This window comes from Haliotis rubra, unplaced genomic scaffold (genome assembly GCF_003918875.1).
Source record: "Haliotis rubra isolate DU_JTF1 unplaced genomic scaffold, ASM391887v1 Scf627, whole genome shotgun sequence".
NCBI classification, from domain to species: Eukaryota; Metazoa; Mollusca; class Gastropoda; order Lepetellida; family Haliotidae; genus Haliotis; species Haliotis rubra.
The window spans coordinates 39,560-62,196 of record NW_025767332.1 but is presented as its reverse complement, the minus strand read 5'-3'; the positions used below and the strand labels follow the sequence as shown (position 1 = coordinate 62,196).

The window sequence follows — 22,637 nt, the reverse complement described above, 5'->3', positions numbered from 1 at the left end:
CGCTGTAGTCTCACCTGAGAAAACAAAACGCGGTCGGTTACTGTCATTGTGTTGTTTCTAAGGGAGAAGGCACATGGTGGAACAGGTAAGGTAAACTTTTAAATTTGTATTTAGTAATGTGATGAACTATTTTAACATTTTATTAAATACGCAAAATTTTAACACACGATAATCACTCAAAATGTTTTGTGTCATATCCTTGAGCTGCAGTGACATTTACATACGTGTACGTTTGTCATTTCGAGTAGAGAGGACTGGTGTACCGGGAGATCACCAATAGTTTGGACGAGTCGAGAGAACAGCGTATCCTGTCATCAAAATGACCGATTACTTATCTTTCAAACCTTTAAATCAACTCATTTTAAATAAAGTCAACAGTGCGAAGTTTAAAAAAAACTAACGGGCAATGCCAAGTCGAAATCATTGATATTACAAAAAGATAAATCACCATTGTGAAAAGGAAAGTGAATTTTAATAACAGGTGTATGGGCAACATGCATGTGCAAGTTTTGTAATATCAGTGATTTTAACTTGGTAACGTTTCTTTTGCCCGTTAGTTTATTATATATGTTTAAGGCGGAATTGTAAATGCCGTTGTTAAATAATATCTGTGAAAGGTATGATAACATCATTATAAAGTTTCAATCTGCGAGGAATTGTAATAAGATACAATATGTCACATTTACGAATATTTGTAATCATACCATTGTAAGATGTAATAATCAGAAAAGAATTGTCGTTAGAACTTAAAATGTGATAATCTCGGGAAAAGCTGTAATACAATCTTTGTAAAATGTAGGAGCGGCAATAACAACTTTCATACAATGTTATAATCTGCGAAGAATTGTAATATAGACCTTTAAAATGTTTTTATCTGGGAAGATGATAAATAAAATATACATATAAAAAGTTGTCAAATGATTCAATCTCCGAAGAGTTTTATATAATAACAATTTTGTGAAATGTTAATTTTGAGAAGAATTGTAATACTATCATTGTAAATGTTTACAAACTGAAGAATTTGTAATAATATCACAGTAAACATATTAATCTGCAAAGAATTGCTGTAAAGACATTCTTAATTGTAACATGCTCCAGTAGGTTGTAATAACACTGTTCCGTAATGTAGTCCCCGTCAATATGGTCAATATTGTTGTATGACATACGCTTGATTGTCATAATCTTGGCATCTCCAAATATTCTAAGAAAGGCGAAGTAAACTTGGGTTTAACGTCGTACTTAAGAATATTCCGCTCATATAAGGACGTGCATGCGTGTGTATGTGTGGCTGTTTGTACAAGCCCAGACTTAAGCTGTTTTTTATAGTGCATGGTCACTGAGATACTATGCCGCAGTTAAGCATGAATACCCCATACATCATATTGACTCCGATCCAGCCTGTCCTTGCTGTACCCATTGATGCCGAGAGCCAAACAGTGACCAACGCGGCCGGGGATCGAACCCGCGACCTTCCGCTCTCCGGCCGGACGCTCTAACCACTACACCATTGAGGCGGTCCTCCTCAGAAAGAAAGCTATGAAAGCAGAACACCAGTGCATAAGTGTTATGAACAAAGGAATAACAGGTGTGTTGATGTAAAACAAACACCTCGTACAAAGAAACTTTATAATTGTCACTTTATTTTATTTCGTGCGCGTAATTATAGACAATGAATACCTTTCTACGATGTGAAAATGTTTTACATGTTTATATCTAAAATGTTTAGGAATGTGTCTAAATCCCAAACGGAATACACATTTACAGACGCAATGAAGTATCGTTTTCCATCTATTCACAAAATACCCATAATATACAAATATTTATACGTGCCTGATATTGTCAGTATTATCATAATAGTCTAAACACGCTTAAAATCTAAACATATATAAATAAATGCATTTCATTTGGCATTGAGTCAGCCATGTATAGGATGTATAACATATGTTTAATCATGTATTCATCAATTGAACTTAGATCCGCAAATCACATTTACAGGCCCTTGCCTAACCTACATTCTATCATCGTTTCCAATGAACTTGGGTTAGGGTTTTTCGTACATCTCGACCGTAAACACGTTTAGATGTTAAGCCCAACCCTAAACGTGTCTTGGTCGAAATGCGTCAAAATTATAGGACAAGGGACGTGGTTAGATTTGTTGATCTAAACAGGGTCTTTTCAGTGTTGCGCATAATCCCAGTTACAAGTGGATGGGTAAGAGTTCCGCCGGTAAGCCCCGCTTGAAATGCATTCTACTTGTTGTAATTATTTATAGGGGTTAGGGTTTAGGGGTTTAGATTCAGCATTATGTTAGGTTAAGGGTTAGGGTAGGCTTTTTATAAAAAACCATCTATTTTTAGGCATAGAATTTTAAAAAAACCCGGGGGTTATGGGCGGAAAACTTTCCATTGGAGTGAAGGAGTTAGTTTAGTTTTACGCCGCACGGTCTGTAAATACTCGGGTCTTGACCTGACAATCCAGTGATCAACAGCATGAGCATCGATCTGCGCTTGGGAACCGAAGACATGTGTCAACCAAGTCAGCGAGCCTGACCACCCGATCCCGTTAGTCGCCTCTTACGACAAACATGGGTTACTGAAGATCAATTCTAACCCGGATCTTCACGCATCTTTCCAGTGGATGCTCTGAGTAGCGGGGCGGTGGGGTAGCCTAGTGGTTAAAGCGTTGGCTCGTCACGCCGAAGACCCGGGTTCGATTCCCCACATGGGTACAATGTGTGAAGCCCATTTCAGGTGTCCCCCGCCGTGATGATGCTGGAATATTGCTAAAAGCGGCGTAAAACTAAACTCAGTCAGTCAGTCAGTCTGCGTAGCGCTTCATAGCCAATAATATTTAGCGTGATATGAAAGAACAGTTCATGACTGGCAGTAGTATTTATGTAACAGCGGCTCTCTGACAAGGGAGTACTTGTTGGGTTCCAGGGATTTATTGGAAAGGAATAGTAGTCAAGATCTGCCCTAAAACATACATAATTCAGTCGTAAACATCATGGAAATAGGCAGTACACAGACACACGATAACAATATTCCTTATAATACTTTTAAGATTTACAGATCATTTCTATATAAGCTTTAAGAAATTCCTTTAGATCAAACATATTACACTTTATATTCACGCATATGCAATTAAACATAAACAGATTACCTCGTCTCAGGGACGCAGGCGTGAATATATATAAATATATAATAGTTACAGTTATGTTAGGGCGGTGGGGTAGCCTAGTGGTTAAAGCGTTGGCTCGTCACGCCGAAGACCCGGGTTCGATTCCCCACATGGGTACAATGTGTGAAGCCCATTTCAGGTGTCCCCCGCCGTGATGATGCTGGAATATTGCTAAAAGCGGCGTAAAACTAAACTCAGTCAGTCAGTCAGTCTGAGTAGCGCTTCATAGCCAATAATATTTAGCGTGATATGAAAGAACAGTTCATGACTGGCAGTAGTATTTATGTAACAGCGGCTCTCTGACAAGGGAGTACTTGTTGGGTTCCAGGGATTTATTGGAAAGGAATAGTAGTCAAGATCTGCCCTAAAACATACATAATTCAGTCGTAAACATCATGGAAATAGGCAGTACACAGACACACGATAACAATATTCCTTATAATACTTTTAAGATTTACAGATCATTTCTATATAAGCTTTAAGAAATTCCTTTAGATCAAACATATTACACTTTATATTCACGCATATGCAATTAAACATAAACAGATTACCTCGTCTCAGGGACGCAGGCGTGAATGCCTCTGAGATGTACAGTGATTAGCCCTGCCAAAATAGATATACTATATATAAATATATAATAGTTACAGTTATGTTAGGGCGGTGGGGTAGCCTAGTGGTTAAAGCGTTCGCTCGTCACGCCGAAAACCCGGGTTCGATTCACCACATGGGTACACCACACCGTGATATTGCTGGAATATTGCTAAAAGCGGCTTAAAACCCAACTCACTCACTACATTTATGTTAGCGTGTACACAATACATGCATTATACATTTCCTAAATACTATACATTCATACTACATAGGATATTTCCTATCCATTTATATATACAAAATGTATATATATATTCTATAATGTACCTTGGCGTATACCTGTCAAATACACAAGTAAAAAGTTTAATAAGACTACATTACAATATAATAATGCAATGCTAGCTAAAATACTACACTCTCTCAAAAAAGAAACGCAACCCCTATCTAAATATCTGACATCATTTCTAGAATAAAGATGGTGAATGTAAATTAGAATTTTCTTCAAAATACTGTTAATACGTTCCCATCTGATCAGTATAAGCTCCCAAACGGAACCATTTTCACACATGATGACCTTTGTATCCGTGTTATTTGAGAAAGTGCGAAATTGTCATGTACAAAATGCTAAAAGCCTGTTGCACGTGCAAATCGTTGAAAACACAGTTCATGTAGAGGGTTTTAAAAGCACGCGTAGTTTGTAATTTTTCTCTCATAATTTGCTCTGCAAATCAAGTTCGAAAATGCCCCGTTTGAGTACAGCAAATCGAAATATTGCCATTGGTCGCATTGAGGCCGGGGAAAGCTTTGGAACAGTTGCCCGTCATCTAAACGTACACAAAACAACAATCTCACGACTTTGGAATCGTTACACACAGTTCCATGCAATTGAAGATCGTCCCAGGAGCGGTAGACCTAGGATCACCACACCGGCTCAGGATCGCTTTATTCGACTCAGCCACCTACGTAATCGGCATGCCACACCCACCATCACTGCAACACAGGTGCCAGGTTTGAGGAGAGTATCGGCCCAAACCATCAGGAACCGTTTACGTGCAAGAAGACCAGTTGTTGGGCCCGTCTTGAAACGCCAACATCGACGCCAACGTCTCAGGTGGTGTACTAACGTAAGGAGATGGACCCTAAGAAACTGGAGAAGAGTCTGGTTTAGTGACGAGTCTCGTTTTCTTCTTCAACGACGTGACGGTAGACAACGTGTCTATAGACGAGCAAATGAACGTTTTGCACCGAACTGCGTTCGACAGGTCGACAGATTTGGAGGAGGAAGCATCATGGTATGGGGAGCCATGTCTTACAACCAACGGTCAGACTTGGTCATCATTCGTGGCAATTTGACGGCACAACGGTACATTGATGACGTCTTACAGCCACATCTTCTGCCGATAATCGACCAACAGAGGGAGTTGTTTCAACATGACAATGCCCGCCCTCATACAGCTCGTGCAACAGTGGCATTCCTACAGAATTCAAACGTCAACGTGATGCCGTGGCCCTCCAGATCGCCAGACATCAATCCTATCGAACATCTGTGGGACCAGCTGGATCGTCGTGTTCGTGCATGTACACCACAACTGCACACGTTGGTTGAACTGGCCGCAGCACTCCAGGAAGAGTGGAGAGCAATCCCCCAGGAAAACATCCGCCGTCTGATTCGTTCTGTTCCGAGGAGGTGCACTGCTGTGATTAGAGCTCGTGGCTCTACAACGAGATACTGAAGACAACGCCCCCCTAGCGTAAATTGAGAGTTCGATACTGACCTGCATTAACTGTTACCTTATACCGTGCTGACCTAAGGTTCACCATGTCAAATTTCATGGCATTATCTTTAAAAATACAAATGTAATAACCAGTTAAAATTGATATAAACATTACCAAAAAAACCAGGGGTTGCGTTTCTTTTTTGAGAGAGTGTATATATAACAACAAGGCTTAATCTGCATACATGGGCGGATCCAGGAATTTTGAAAGTGTGTGTGTGTGGGCGGGTGGGTAGGTGTGTGGTGGTGGTGGTGGTGTGTGTGTGTGTGTGTGTGTGTGTGGGGGTTGTTGGTGTTCGAAAAATTTAGACCAGTGTGTCTACATGAGTGAAATGGTCATGTGCACTCAGACAACAATAAGACCCTACTCACAGGCCAAGCTTGTTACTGACCGAGTGACAATAGCCTCGAACTTATATACAATGAAAAGGCTGAACTATGCAAGCTTACCTATGAGTAGGTCTGTGCAAGTGCTGAAGTTAACACCAGTATTGTATTTAGTGAAAATAAATGTTAAATATTTAGGTTTAGGTTATTAATTTACTTTATGTAAGTTTAATGTGATGATTCTTTAAAATCTAACGATATATACTCTCCCAAAAAAGAAACGCATATAGGAATTTCAACTGTATTGTTATGTTTATTTTGAAACATCTTGTAGGCTTTATGAGTCAATGGAAAAAAAGCGAAATTGCACACTGGGAATGCAGACTTATCCGTCTTTGGCACCAACTCCAGGAAAGTCAGTTTGAGTGTCACATGGTGACGTGTGGTGGCGCTGAAGTCAATACCTCGTGTGACCACCGTGGGCATCCAGAACTGCACGGCATCGCCTCGGCATCGAACGAATAAGTCTCAGAATCTCGCATTGCCCAATCGCAGCCCACTCTGCCTGTAGTGCCTGTGCGAGTTGCTGAAGTGTCTGGGGCTGAGGGTTACGGCGTCGCACCCGTCTGTCCAGGGCATCCCACAGATGTTCGATCGGGTTTAAGTCCGGTGATCTTGAGGGCCAGGGGAGCACATTGATGTTGTGGTTCTAGAGGAAGTCTCTAGTGTGACGTGCTTTGTGGGGCCTGGCATTGTCCTGTTGAAACAACTCCCTCTGGCGATCAATGATTGGAAGGAGGTGTGGGCGTAGGATTTCGTCACAGTACCCTTGAGCTGTCAGGTTGCCCTGGATCATCACCAAATCTCTTCTCCTACGGCAGGTGATCTCTCCCCACATCATAACATTGCTCCGCCGAATCTGTCCACCTGGGGAACGCAAGCGTCGGCGAAACGTTCACGTCGACGTCTGTACACCTGCATTCTTCCATCGCGTCGTTCCAATAGAAATCGTGATTGATCATTGAACCAGATTCTACGCCAATTCGGTAGGTTCCAGGCCTGAACGTTGGTGCACCATTGAACTCGATGTCGACGATGTTGTTGTCGAAGCACAGAGCCCAAATAAGGTCTCTCAACCTGTTCCTGACGGTCTGTGCAGAAAGCCTCCTCAATCCGGGTATTTGTCGAGCGGTACTGGTCGCCGTAGCTGTTCGATGACGCAGGTGATGTACCCGGATGTAGCGATTCTTCGCCGCAGTGGTCGCTCGAGGTCGCCCACTACGAGGGGCATCTGCTACCGAATTCTGCCGGCGATATCTCTCCCAGGGCCGTGAAATGGTGCTTTGGTGAACATTCATGCGTCGGGCAACTGCACGTTGAGACTGGCCAGCTTCAAGCAAACCAATGGCGATATGACGGTTGGCTTCACTTAGACGTCAACCTTTTGAGCTTCGTCAACAATATTCCAAATACAGTGAATAATCGACAGACAGCGATCAACCTTTTATACCCATCATTGAGACTATCTGATTCCCAACTTTCACGTGTATTGCATGTGAATTGTGTATTCTGTGACACTACACGCCGAAATTGAAAATCATGCTGTTAAATACAGGTATTTTACGGATGGTGCGTTTTGTTGTGATGTTTCAAAACAAAAACACCATAGGACTCATAAACAGAGCAAAACCTTTTGTAAACTGAATCACGTTTTAATTCATTGCTACATGAATTGCTATTTTCATGATGCGTTTCTTTTTTGGGAGAGTATATATACTATTTACAAACGCACTGCTACATTTATGGATCAGATGTGCTTTCAGCTCACCTTTGAAATATATAAGGGTGTATGGCAGTTTCAGTTCAAGCTGCAGTTGGTGTCATAGAGCAGCGGCATGTTTTCGATATATGATTTCGACCTGGTTGCAGGGACATTAAGAAGACGTTATTGTCAGAATTGAGAAATTGTAATGTACATTTCTCTGAGATCTCAGAGACATCCTCAGTTGATGTATCCTCTTTCCATTAATAAATGAGAAACCATTTTTACCTTAGTCTCGAAAAAGATGGCAGCCTGTGCAGTTGTTTTAAAGTGCAATTTTGTTTTAATATCTAGTTTGGGACAGAAGTAAATAATGAAAACTGACCGAGAATCAGTCATTTCAAAACTTCATTAACTAATGGATACATTAATCCCTTAAACTGTCATTTCATATTATTTAATGGCAGCCTTACTTAAAACGGCTTACCTTTAACTAAAGATGTTGTAACATCATATATATCATTAACATTTAATTAATTAAATGAGGGTATCTTGCTATACATTTCCCAAATTTCGTCAGGAAAACACATTCCGACTGTCGCTTTCCTGATCTGGTGAGGGACTCTCTGTCTCGACGAGTGAAAGGTGGTTCTGACATAACCCGTAATGCGATGTACCCAGGTTTTTTCAGACCAAGACCTTATTTTATGTGATTCTTAAAAACACACACCAAAAAGCAATATCAGAAGAAAAACAAATAAACACAAAACACCAAGAGGACTTAACTAGAGCACCACACACAGCCGTAAGTCCTAACTTTCATCCATAATTTAACACAAATGATGCAACCGGCTACAGAGAGCACTGAATGATTGGAGCGTCAGAAATAAGCTGCTTGTTCTAACCGGATTCCCGCGGAAAGTGTACCGACAAGAAAATGGCTCCATTTTCTGTGTAAACGATTCTCAGTTTCTTTTCAAACCTAGCCAGGTCACTAGCGCATTTTTGGTTCAGGAGAAATCAGAAATCGTTCACTTAATAGCCGACGCTGTCAGACAAGACCGACCTTAGACGTGTATGTAAAGTGTAAACTGTTGTTAAATTAAATTAGCCATTTCAGCACTAAAACCAAACTAAGATGAAGCATACCTTGGCACTTTTATGTGAAGTGCTTTATCTCATCTCCCCACAGTGTAAGTTATTCAACGATGAAAAAAGTGGTAATTTCATTCCAGTCTGCCGATTCAGGCTTGGGGCAATTAACTGTGTCATCACAATGAAACGGTAAAGCGATTTAGCGTTCTTACATGTGCGTCAAAAACATGCAATTGAGACACAATGACATGTAGTCGACCGTGTCACTGACTGACCTTCACATCTATTAACTCCTGGGGAGTTTTAAGTTTGTTTAGCCAACCCCCTGTGAGGTATACCACAGAAAACTGGCTAGGGATCATTTTTCGATTTTATAAACCTCATCGAATGATTTAATATAGAAACATTCAGGTACACGATAAGTGGTTAACGCCTGCAGAATATTGTTATTGACGGTCAGAGGCATGCAGTGATCGGTACGATGCATCCGTGGTGCTTGGGATTAAATGTGTTGATGTATTGTGACAGAATTGCACATCATTATGAGAGACCACAGCTACATCTGCCAGTGAGGATTGGAACAACAGAATGCACTTATATCCCCTCAGCGTTAAAGACGTTGTTGGACCGATCAACAGACATCCTTACAACTATGTCATCACAACGCCACGTTACAAGCGTCTCATGTGTCCGACAAAGGGGGACAGCGTATCATGAAATCGATACCAGACCGTTTGTAATCACCTCAGGTATATGCAGGTGGTCGACAGCGTTCTACCTTACCGTAGGAATACAAAGTTGTCCTGGTTGCACCAAGACGTCATCACTTTGTACAGGCAACCCAACTCAGAATTGCCTATGGACACTTATCGGATTAACGTTCTGTACTCAGACCGTTTGTAATCACCTCTGGTATATGCAGGTGGTCGACAGCGTTCTGCCTCACCGTAAGAATACAAAGTTGTCCTGGTTGCACCAAGACGTCATCACTTTGTAAAGGCCACCCAACTGAGAAACGCCTTCTGAACTCTAATGGCGTGAAGGTGTTTACTCAGACCTCTGGTAACAACCTCTGTGAGGCTGGGAATTCCATCACACTGAAACAACACCACAAGCAGGCTCGGTACATTTGACTCGAGCTGAAGCTACTTCAACTGGACGTCACATGGACCGTAAATGTGATGGAGGTTTTGAGCTGCATCTAGAACTACTTTAACTTTAAATTTCCATTGCTAAAATACACAAAAATCGTATTAATATAAATGAGGAATGTTCGAATAAATTTCCTTTGGCAGTCTACTTTAAAAACATCAGAAGCTTTGTTATGTGGACACGAAAGATATATTGCTTCCAGGCTATCGGGAACTGTTTATGTTATGTTAGGTAAGACTTGCAAGACATAACCCCATATAATTCTCGAAAACCATTAGTCGAACAAGAAAACCAAAAACATTTTCCGGAACTATAACACAGTGGCGTACACAACTGCTATTTGTTCAAGATGTCAGCTTCAACTATTCTACATTGCTTGATGAACACCAAGACCAAACACTATAATAGATGACGGTGATGTGAATGATCTAAACACACCTTTGTCAGAGGATGAAACATATTTAGTAAAAAGACTAAAGCAGACAAATCACCTGGATCTGATGGAATCCAAAGAAAATTACTGAAAGAAACTAAGAACTGTATAACCCTCTACTTTAACTGTGTAATTTAATACAATGAATACACATTGCCATTTAGAAAGTTGTCAAATGTAACACATGTTATATTTGGGATTACACTTTCTTAGTAAAAGTGGAAGCCGCGGTGGCTGAGCGGGTTAGGTTAGACTTTGTGTGCTGGCCATTAGGAGCCTGACTCTGAGGGTGTGGGTTCGAATCCCGGATGGGACTCAACCCAACAGAAGTACTAGAATCTGTACTTTACTAGGAAAGGGTAATCCAAATATAACATGTGTTACATTCAATAAAATGTTTGACGTGGGGACATTTCCAAAACAGGAGGGAAAACGTATAAACTGTCCGCTTCACAAGAATGGCAAGATCCATGTCCCTGATACCTATATAGGGATATCCCTCGTAGAGTCTTGGTGTAAGACACATAGTTAAAAATTTGGTGTGACACTATATTTGTATGAAACTAAAGTCAAATTGTTCCGCTATAGATCAGATATATCGTAGCAAGCTATGATACAGAAATTTCTGTCTAAAACAAATGGAACGTTTTGTTGTATATTCATTGATTTTACAAAAAGCATTTGATAGCGTTAACCTTGAAGTTTTGTTCCAGAGTCTAATTAACATTGGGATGAGAGGTGCATTTATGAACTTTGTAGTGTTAATGTATTTAAACGTGTCAGTTTGTGTCCGAACAGAAAATGGACTAACAAATTACTTTTGACCCGTTGATATTTGTCATTTTCATAAATCAGTTATCTAGAATTTTTGTTAAAAATGGCAGAAAGGTATAGTCATCACAATTGCCTCGTGCGGCAGCTCTGTTTTAGACTAACAACTAGTCTCTGAAATGAACATATTTTACAGAAAAAGCAGTTCGTAATAAAAATAATAAAATATAATGAAAAGCAGCCATTTCTTCATTTTCAACTGTGGAAATCGAGACTTGCTACATATTCCAGAAGTGCATGGGCTTTCTTGGGTATATTTGTTTCAGGGTCTGTATGACAGACTACTATTTTTTTGCAGACGATGTTTCAGGGGTATCTTATACTACAGATCAGTTACGAAAAATGATAGATACAGTACTGGTATGAACATATATTTGAGCAAATAAAAAATAATGGTATCCCGTAAAGGCATTTCGTCATTAGGTGGTAGTTCAAGGGGAAAGAAAAGACTTTGATATTTTTCATATATTTTGGTTTTGTTCACACCTACACTTTCTTGGACCAAGAGACAGTGTTGTTTACTCCACAAGCTCCTAAGGTCTGTATGTTACTGGATAACCATCAAAAGACATTTGGAGACATTTCATATTTAAAATATGCTTAAAGCCTTTGATACAGCCTTGGATAACCATCAAAAGACATTTGGAGACATTTCAGGTACAAATATGCTTAAAGCCTTTGATACAGCAATTGTACCTATACATTGTTATGGGCAGAGGTTTGGGGAACAACCCGTTGTAAATTACTAGTAATTGAAAATGTTCATGCATATTTTTGTAAAAGGTTTCTTAAGTAAATATACTAATAGTGTTATGGCACAGAGGCACCTTATCTCAGTGGGGCAGGCCTGACAAGTACATACGCTTGCATGGACGTCGCTATATAATAGCAATGATCATGTACGCAACGTTAATACCATATCAGCGAACCTCACCGTCATCAATACCGATTGACAAACTTACGGTCAATTTGAGTCATTATCACATTCATTCAATAGGTCTCAGTAAATACCTCCAAGCATATTAAATTACTGTATGTTCTCTTGGGGGTTATCGTTCGTAACAGATGACTGATTATATGTTTTATATTCGTGTTTTGTAAATAAATCAATATCACAAGTACTCTATCAATGTGATTATATGAATAAAACTGCAGCAATCAGAATTCAAATGAATTCGGGGAATATTCGTATGAATTACATTATTGTTGTTGTTTTACGTTCCCATGAGGGTGATGGAGTTTCAAGGTTTTCAGTTGCTGATGTTGCACTGGCTGCACCCTCGATTATCCATTGTATCATATCTCCATGTATAACCGGTACCCATTTGCCAACATGGCTTCGTTTCGTAAGTGACGCAAGTAAGGAAATGAAGATGAACTTAAGTCTTCTTAATATCTACCAAGTCATTTAACAACCGTTTTGTGAAACAACAGACAAGCAAACATCTATAAGGACACCTTGCATTTTACTAGGAATATTTGATATTTTATGTCTGCATAAGCAGTTGTATCTCTATGTTGCTCTCAAGTAGATTTTAATGTGTTTATATATAGTACTTAGTAATTTCATTTCAATGCAAAGTAGCTGGTAATATCCAATTTTCACTTGAAGAAACCCAGCATGAATGTAGTTCTGTGAGTGAGTTGGTGTGACGCTGCTTTGAACAGCATTTCAGTGCCCGGTCTGTTTAATGGTGGAGGAAAACCCAAATTAATGCAGATATTGTACGGTTAACACGGACACCTTCCTGAAAACATGCTCAGAGTCAAGCGGGATTCGACTCGCGATCATAGGTTTCTGGCATGTCGAAGCAAAGCAAAAGCTATTTATGGCTCTAAACACGACTAGGTCACTTGTCAAAGGTAGTTTGTTGTTTAACGCCGCACTCAGCAATATTCCAGAATATTGTGGCGGTCTGTAAATAATCGAGTCTGGACCAGACAATCCAGTGATCACCATCATGACCATCGTTCAACGCACATTGGGATACGATGGCTTATGTCAACCAAGTCAGTGTGCCTGAGGGCGGTGGGGTAGCCTAGTGGTTAAAGCGTTGGCTCGTCACGCCGAAGACCCGGGTTCGAATCCCCACATGGGTACATGTGTGAAGCCCATTTCTGGTGTCCCCCGCCGTGATGTTGCTGGAATATTGCTAAAAGCGGCGTAAAACCAAAACTCAGTCAGTCAGTCAGTGTGCTCGACCACCCGATCCCGTTAGCCACCTCTTGCGACAGGCATGGGTTTCTTAAGATTAATTCTACCCGGATGTTCACGGGTTCGTTACAAATAAACACAAAACCTCTTTTGTTCCATTCTCGATAATCTCCAGGGCATACGTGACGACAGTGGAGAGTGATCGTGACGTATACCCTGGAGATTATCGAGGACGCTCTTGTTCGTGAGTGTAAACACTGAATTATCAAGATTACACTACATGGTGTAAGCTGCTTTCCGTTTGGTTTAAAGTATTCTAAGTATAACACTATTTCGATATTTATGGTTTTGTAGTTTTAAGCTTATACATCATACTAGTTACCCAATTTGTAGGTACACCGTGTAGGTACGGGTTTGAATCCATCCTTGTTATACTAGGCGACCTATTTAATCGGGTGGTCCGGCTAACTGACATAGTTTATGTTATAGTTGACATAAATAGTCAAGTCATTTAATGGTTAATCATTGTCAAGTCGTTTTATTGTTGACCGTCGTCAAGTCTTTTGACGGTTAGCCGTCGTCCGGTTGTTTAACGGTTAACCGTCGTCAAGTCGTTATATTGTTGACCGTTGTCAAGTCGTTTTATGGCTAACCGTTGTCAAGTCGTTTAACGGTTAACCATCAAGTCGTTTCATGGTTGACCATCGTCAGGTCGTTTATGGTTATCCATCAAGTCGTTTCATGGTTGACCATCGTCAAGTCGTTTAACGGTTAACCATCAAGTCGTTTCATGGTTGACCATCGTCAAGTCGTTTATGGTTAACCGTCGGGAAGAGATTAACAGTTAAATTGTTGTTAAGAGATTTTTAGAATTGTAATACATTCTACATTTGTAAGAAATGAAACCTTTGAACGTTACATTCACTGGAGGAAAATATTTTTTTAAAAATAGACAGCAGTAGTACTCCTGTCGTGCGACTGCTGTAAAAAAATAGTGTCACACTAAAAATTCACTTGACAAATTAGTGGTACTCACAAGCGGCGTTTTTGTGTAACGATAACATGGGAGACTACAAAGTTACTCTAGTAATATTTACACTGTCATTGAAACCAAAGCAATGTGTCCATAAAGCTGAATAACGCTAACATGTTGTCGATGATGAAAGTGAATATCGAACACATTTCATCCTTTCATCTATTTTGCTTCCATTGCAGATCTTTGTCGGACTCAGCAGCCACGGTTCGCCGAGACAACAGACCCATTATTCTGCGTCTCAGCTAGCGTTATGAATGGAAACAATATCAAGTCACGACAAAACTGAAACGACAATCCCATCAATACATTTTAGATGAGCATACGTAAAAACCTTGACATTTGTTTAGTTTGTCAGAGAAACAACTTTGAAAAGAAATATCAGTTATCTTTTAAATTAGCTCTCAGAGCCTGGGGATATACTGACAGGGCGACCTTGCGGCTTGTCTCGTCACGGTCCAACCAGATCGATGTCATTCCAGAGATGCTGAGAGGGTTACGGCAGGTAGCGAACCTATGATTGGCACAAAGATGACGTTCTAGTCAATGGTACAGAACCTCAGTCTCTCAAACAGTCTGAATGTGATCAACAAACAATAGATTTTCTAAAGTGTTGTTGAACGTTTTACTTGGCACCAAGTTTCCACCGAAGTTGAACTTTCAAAATGTCGTCCATTCCGCCTTGCCCATTGGTCCTCCTGTTATTGTGTTTGGCCAATCATGCGAAAGGAGACGGTCTAGGTTTACGTCAGGGTCAGTTTGACAACAAGCTGATGACGACCTACTTGATTGACCGTTTCACCGGTGCCTTCAGTCTGACGTGGTGCGCCGTCAAGTGTTACAACGATCCCAAGTGTGGGTCATTCTTCTACAGCAAGGGAGATAAGGTGTGCCAGCTTCACTCCGTCTTGTTTATCACGCCTGGAGACGCAACATCTCATCATGGATTTTGGTATTTCAAGATGACGGAAGGTAATAAAGAAACACCCATATTCACATCGAGAAGCCTTGCTACAGCACTGTTCCCACCTGGCGTTTCCCAAGGCATTTTTAGAAGTGCGCAGCGCCCTCCCCTTTTTATTTGACGCCTGTCCTTTTTTATTTGGCGCCCTGCCCTTTTTATTTGGCACCCTCCCTTTTTTATTTGGCGAGCTCCCTTTTTATCTGGCGCCCTGCCCTATTTATCTGGCGCCCTCTCCATTTTAAGTGGCACCCTGTCCTTTTTATTTGGTGCCCTGTCCTTTTTATTTGGGGCCCTGGCCTTTTAATTTGGCTCCCCTATTATTTGGCGCCCTCCTTTTTTTTATATGGTGCCCTCTCCGTTTTATGTGGTGCCCGCCCTGTCCTTTTTATTTGGTGGCCTGTCCTTTTTATTCCCCCCTCCCCTATTTATGTGCCCCCCCCTTTTTGCGCCCTCTCCTTCTTATTTGGCGCCCTGTCCTTTTATTGGGCTTCCTTTATATTTGGCGCCCTGTCCTTTTTATTTGGTTCCCCTTTTTGTTTGCCCCACTCCCCTTTTAATTTGGCGCCCTCCCCTTTTTATTTGGCGCCCTGTCCTTTTTTTGGGATCTTGGCTCCCTTTTTTATTTAAACATGGTGAGGGTACATAGCATTCATAGCGGCTTTCTGCAATACAACTTGTTGACTTCATTTACGCACCGAGTGATGTTTTATGTGAGTAATACACCTGTTCATCGTGCCACTGTACGTGTCACTGAAGTCATATTCACCTCGTATTAATTTGAAAAGGTTAATGTTCTGAATGAACCAGCGTATGAACAATAGGGCAAAATGAAGTAAACACCCATGTTTACTGTCCAGAATGAAACAAACAAAATTTTATTCAGTACTGATGCAGAGCTAGTCATTTCGCATGTGTGTATACTATAAGGGGTGTGTTTAGCTTTGCTTCAACACCACTGGGGCGTTGGGTTAGCCTGGCGGGTAAAGCGGTTCGCTCAATACGCCGAGGACGAGGGTTCGATTCCCCACATGGGTACAGTGTGTGGAGCCCATTTCTGGTGTACCCCGATTAGTTGGTCAACTACAAATATCTGTGAGTAGTGTCGGGGGTCACAGACCAATCCGAATATTTTGTATGCTTGACTAAATTCAGTCACAATACTAAACACGTTTGGCAAAAGGAAATGTGAAAAGGTTCCGGTGCCTATAAGATTCAGAAAGCTAACGAAGTATGTGATATGATCAGCACGGTGAAGTTTTTTCATCACATCAGGTATCGATGATGTCATTTCACGGATATACGCGTCATACTCAACTTCCCATCAACATCCTCACAACTTTCACATTTGGTGATATATCCCTGCCCCTCTGCTTCACATTTGGTGATATATCCCGGCCCCTCTGCTTCACATTTGGTGATATATCCCGACCCATCTGCTTCACATTTGGTGATATATCCCGGCCCTTCTGCTTCACATTGGGTGATATATCCCGGCCCCTCTGCTTGACATTTGGTGATATATCCCGGCCCCTCTGCTTCACATTTGGTGATATATCCGGGCCCCTCTGCTTGACATTTGGTGATATATCCCGGCCCCTCTGCTTGACATTTGGTGATATATCCGGGCCCCTCTGCTTGACATTTGGTGATATATCCTGCCCATCTGCTTCACATTTGGTGATATATCCCGCCCCTCTGCTTCACATTTGGTGATATATCCCGGCCCTCTGCTTGACATTTGGTGATATATCCCGACCCATCTGCTTCACATTTGGTGATATATCCCGGCCCCTCTGCTTGACATTTGGTGATATATCCCGGCCCATCTGCTTCACATTTGGTGATATATCCCGGCCCCTCTGCTTGACATTTGGTGATATATCCCGACCCATCTGCTTCACATTTGGTGATATATCCCGGCCCCTCTGCTTGACATTTGGTGATATATCCCGGCCCTTCTGCTTCACATTTGGTGATATATCCCTGCCCCTCTGCTTGACATTTGGTGATATATCCCGGCCCCTCTGCTTCACATTTGGTGATATATCCCGACCCATCTGCTTCACATTTGGTGATATATCCCGGCACCTCTGCTTCACATTTGGTGATATATCCCTGCCCATCTGCTTGACATTTGGTGATATATCCCGGCCCCTCTGCTTGACATTTGGTGATATATCCCGGCCCATCTGCTTCACATTTGGTGATATATCCCGGCCCCTCTGCTTGACATTTGGTGATATATCCCGGCCCCTCTGCTTGACATTTGGTGATATATCCCGGCCCTCTGCTTGACATTTGGTGATATATCCCGACCCATCTGCTTCACATTTGGTGATATATCCTGCCCTCTGCTTGACATTTGGTGATATATCCCGGCCCTCTGCTTCACATTTGGTGATATATCCCTGCCCCTCTGCTTGACATTTGGTGATATATCCCGGCCCCTCTGCTTGACATTTGGTGATATATCCCGGCCCCTCTGCTTGACATTTGGTGATATATCCCGGCCCCTCTGCTTGACATTTGGTGATATATCCCGGCACCTCTGCTTGACATTTGGTGATATATCCCTGCCCATCTGCTTGACATTTGGTGATATATCCTTGCCCTCTGCTTCACATTTGGTGATATATCCCGCCCATCTGCTTGACATTTGGTGATATATCCCGGCCCCTCTGCTTGACATTTGGTGATATATCCCGGCCCATCTGCTTGACATTTGGTGATATATCCCGGCCCCTCTGCTTGACATTTGGTGATATATCCCGGCCCCTCTGCTTGACATTTGGTGATATATCCCGGCCCCTCTGTTTCACATTTGGTGATATATCCCTGCCCCTCTGCTTGACATTTGGTGATATATCCCGGCCCCTCTGCTTCGCTGTTTCGCCTAGAGGGCTCTGTGTCTGAATGTACTATATAGATAGAGATTTAATGTTTTGCAGATGTGTAATGTCTTTTTTGTACCCTCATGTTCGCTTAGTAGAATGTCATAAATTCTGATTCTTGCCTTTGTTTATATTAAATGTTTTGGTCATTGTCTTTATTTTCAAATCTAAATGTGTCTGCACACAGTGATTCACAACTGTAGAAAAGTCATCCATATAAGGGCACTATCCACACCTAACCTTCTCATCCATGTTGCTAAGTCTGAAATTGATTGAAAATATACTTTGTTACATCGAAACACCCACCTATTCAATATTTTCGATAAAATTTAAGAAAAGGTGTACAGAAAATTCCGATCACTGCATATTCCAAATTTCCGATCACTGAATTCTGTGTCCACTGTAATCCCGCGATCACTTCACTGAATACATTTTGTACAATACCTTCTTCAATTTTCACCTGAATGACTTCCTCTTTTCACAGAAGCTACTGTTGGTGATAATCTTTAACTGTGTATGTCATGCATAAGAAAAATGAAATTATATTTCAAATAAACTTAGTATTTGTCTACGTGAAAAGGTATGTTCCGCCGATAATCGCTGATTGCTTTCTTCATGTTTAACCTAGCAACTTAAAACTTTCTATAAATAACCATCAGAACCTTCGCACTCGTGAAATGTTAATATTTTAATGATATTGTTCGTCTTTCACAAATGGTGACTAGATATTTAACACCGAACTTACATTTACCGTCAAAACAAGCACGCGATCACTGCAAACACAGGCGGACAGTCACCCTATCACTGCACCTCTGCAGGACAGTGGTTCCAGGGGGTGATATTGAGTTGATCGGAGCGTCTTATCTTAATGCTAGAGGAACGTCCACAAGGATGTTCTGGTCGACTTGACTGATGTAGATGCTGGTTGGTCCTTATAGTGAGTGAGTGAGTTAATATTTAACGTCACATCGGCAATATTGTTGGTCGTTATAGATGCGAAAGCGACAAGAATGGTGAATAGTGCTGATTAACTCCAGTGAAACGATTGGGGCATCAATTATTTCTAAAGGGTTGTTTTGACATTATGTTTTTTTATTTATGTACAATGAAACAGGAAACATAACAGTCGAATACGTATTGACACAATTGTCTAGTAAGGGTTGAACTCTTGAACTACGGGTAGCTCGATTGGAATTTTTCTGCCCCCAGGACTTCAAGTATCGAGGTAAGACGGGGACGCTTACTGGACAAAGCGCAGGTGCCTTACATGGCAGTCCTGGGTTCTATTCTGTTGTATGGGTACAATGTGTGAACCTCGTTTCCTGTGCCCCCCACCGCGCTTTTACTAGATATGCTGAAAGCGGCATAAAACAAAATTCACTCCTTCGCAGCAAGGGTTCAGTATATACTTGCTTGACTTTCAACACATTTTCTTCATGAAACTTGTTTAATCAAAGCACCCTCAGGGAGATTATATACATCATTACGAGCTTAAAACATTGCATCAAGATGTGTAGAGGTAGAGAGCATTGAGAAATGTTTCGTTGGGATTCAGGGAAAGAATATCTGTCCATGCAACCTTTGGTAGGATTTAATAAACAGAAAACGAACAAGCACATAACATCCGTAAACTCAGTTTAGCTAGCGTGAAAACCCACTTTCTCCTCCCGCAAATCGATTCTGAAGGCGCTTATTGTTCCAGAAGTCTGAGAAAAATAAATGTGTATTTTAGTTCATGATTTATTTACCGGAAATACCACAAAACATGCAACGTGATCACCCAGACACGCCCACTGGCTGCGTAATCGATGTTGTGGGTTTAGTTAATCGATACAATACGGGTCACTGACAGCGACTACAGCACTAGGTCGAAGGTGTTTACATTCGTTACAAGTCACGTGTGTGATCCACAGGCCCGTGATTAACACTGATGGCACACAGATCAGTAGCTCCTTGCGAAGGTGGGGCGGTGGGGCGGTGGGGTAGATTAGTGGTTAAGGTGTTCGCTCGTCACGCCGAAGATCCAGGTTCGATTCTCCACTTTGACATAATGTGTGAAGCCCATTTCTGGTGTCCCCGTCGTGATATTGCTGGAATATTGCTAAAAGCGGCGTAAAATCTAAACCTCACTTACTCACTCCTGGCGAAGGTGATCCAGAATTGATATAATCAATGTCTCCGGAAAGTTTTGATTAAAAAATAAACAAATATACTGATGTATTGAATACTGCTGGGTGAGGTTACATCACAACACATAACATTGACAAAAAGTAACCATCATCAAAAATACCTCCACACATCAAATGATTTAGTTTGAGATACGCATCATCTGGCTGTTGTTTAGCATCTGCCCCATCCGTACAACTTCGACCTGAACAGAATACAATTTTGGACCAGATCTAGACAATCCAGTGGTTGATATAGTGAGCACCAATCAACGACGTCGGCGCACGGTGACACGCAAAAAACAATGTCAACGAGACTGACCACCCAGACCCTGATACATACAGTGCGTCAACCGGATTAATTAAAGGGACCCTCCCAACAGTGCTGATTTGAGAGACCTGGCAAGTGTCGAAGGTGACACAGCCAGTCATGCTGGTTATTATATCTTTTGATACGCACAATGCATTCATTCGCAACTACGGCTTCGTTTTCAGTCCGATTGAAAGACATGGCGCTAAAAATGACCACCCAGTCAAACTACTCTCAAGGACGAGAGGAAATCTGAGCTTAGTGATTGGTGTGATGGAGATGACGTCATTTCTAAAACGAATCTCGTAATGAACGGTCCAGGGTACTTATGATCATACGGTGGAGTTATAATGCCGTGGATCACTAAGGATGATATAGCGACAGGTTCATGTATACTGAGATGCTATAGGAAACAAATCTAAATTTCCGGTCGATCATGATGCTATTTTCTATTTCTCAGCTCGCTGTCCAGATAACGCTGGCTACGTGATGCACCGGTCACCAGTCCTGTGTTACAAGGTCCATATGGAGAAACAGACGTACGATCAGGCCAAGGTCACGTGCCAGACAGAGGGCGCCACCCTCCTCAAGGTCAAGGACGCAGATATATCATTCCACATGTTCGAGTTCCTCAGAGCCTCATCAGGTAGGCCTTGATCCTCATGTCAAAATATATTCAACCGTCAAATTAAAAATAGTATTTCGTCACTGCCAGTTATTAAGAGTAGGTAACTCCCTCCTTAAAGAAATTAAGTGAAGATCTTTATCTTTCTTCAAATATCGTAAACAGTATAAACTTAGCATCAAATGATGCCGTTGAAGTTTGTGTTCTTGGCATACAGGTCCTCGATCTGTATATTTAAATTTCTAATCAGATTGACCCGTGAAGATCCGGTTAAACGTGAGATTCACTAACCCATGCTTGTCGTAAGAGGCGACTAACGGGATTGGGTGGTCAGATTCGCTGACTTGGTTGACACATGTCATCGGTTCCCAATTGCATGGATCAGGCGCGTAGCAAGCCATTTTTTTCTTGTAAGCCTGATAGGTTACAAAGGTTCATATTTCGATAGTATTTAGGGCTTGCCCAGCCTTTTTAGCAACAATCGTGTAAGCCCAGGCTTTTTTTAAATTATGGTAGCTACGCTCCTGTAGATCGATGCTCATGCTGTTGATCACTGGAGTCAGTATGCTGTGTCTGAGTGGGGTATACATGCGGCCCTTTTAGTCTAGTGGATAAAGCTATCGTTCGTTAGCCTCAAAACCGGGTTTGATTCCCCATGTGAGTTGTGTGCATGTAGCCTATCTCTTTTGTCTTCGTCGTGTTTTTTGTTAACTATTTCTAAGCTGTAATTACTCAAACATTATTTACTCTCTTACTGTTACAGACGTTCGTGAGACTCACTTCATGATTGGCGCCGACGACCTTGACGTTCAAGGTCAGTACAAGTGGGGAGACGGCGACGTTGCTACGTGGACCAACTGGGCGTCAACCGAACCGAGCTCCCCCACAGAGCGGTGTCTCGCTATAGCCTGGTTCTTCTACTTCAAGTGGAACGACATCCCCTGTACGGAGTTGATGAGCTTCATCTGTCAGATCGACTCTGTCATCTAGGTCCGGCTGATCCACGGGTCGGGCAAACTCAGCAGACATGTTTAGGAACAAATTTTAATTCAGTCGGAGTGTGACATGTTTTGACTATTATGTGACGGCTCCTACGTCACACCACACCAACCCAACACTCACACACGCGCACGCACGCACGCACGCACGCACACACACAAAGAATATTACATTGCCAGTCAGAATTATGACACGATGTGTTTTAAGTCATGTCTTACAGATATTATGCGGGGTAGAATATTGTAAACAGTATAAACTTACCATCAAACGACTTGGCAAAGAGGTCCTCGATCTGTATATTTAAATTTCTAATCAGATTGACCCGTGAAGATCCGGGTTAAACTTGATA

General features: G+C 41.6%; 1 protein-coding gene across 1 annotated transcript; it reads left to right on the top strand.

The window, feature by feature from the left end:
* LOC124256392 (C-type lectin lectoxin-Lio3-like) lies at positions 1-22,553 on the top strand. Its single transcript, XM_046690398.1, has 4 exons — positions 1-85; positions 14,517-15,306; positions 21,125-21,310; positions 22,053-22,553. The coding sequence occupies exons 2-4, from the start codon at positions 15,000-15,002 to the stop codon at positions 22,277-22,279; spliced, it is 720 nt and encodes a 239-aa protein (XP_046546354.1). The 5' UTR covers positions 1-85; positions 14,517-14,999; the 3' UTR covers positions 22,280-22,553.
* The last annotated feature ends 84 nt before the right edge of the window (positions 22,554-22,637 follow it).

Excerpts from the sequence above, each read along its gene's own strand:
- LOC124256392 (XM_046690398.1), top strand. The coding sequence starts at position 15,000 with ATGTCGTCCATTCCGCCTTGCCCATTGGTCCTCCTGTTATTGTGTTTG. Across the intron at positions 15,307-21,124 it reads GTATTTCAAGATGACGGAAG|CTCGCTGTCCAGATAACGCT; the intron begins GTAATAAAGAAA and ends TCTATTTCTCAG. Across the intron at positions 21,311-22,052 it reads GTTCCTCAGAGCCTCATCAG|ACGTTCGTGAGACTCACTTC; the intron begins GTAGGCCTTGAT and ends TTACTGTTACAG.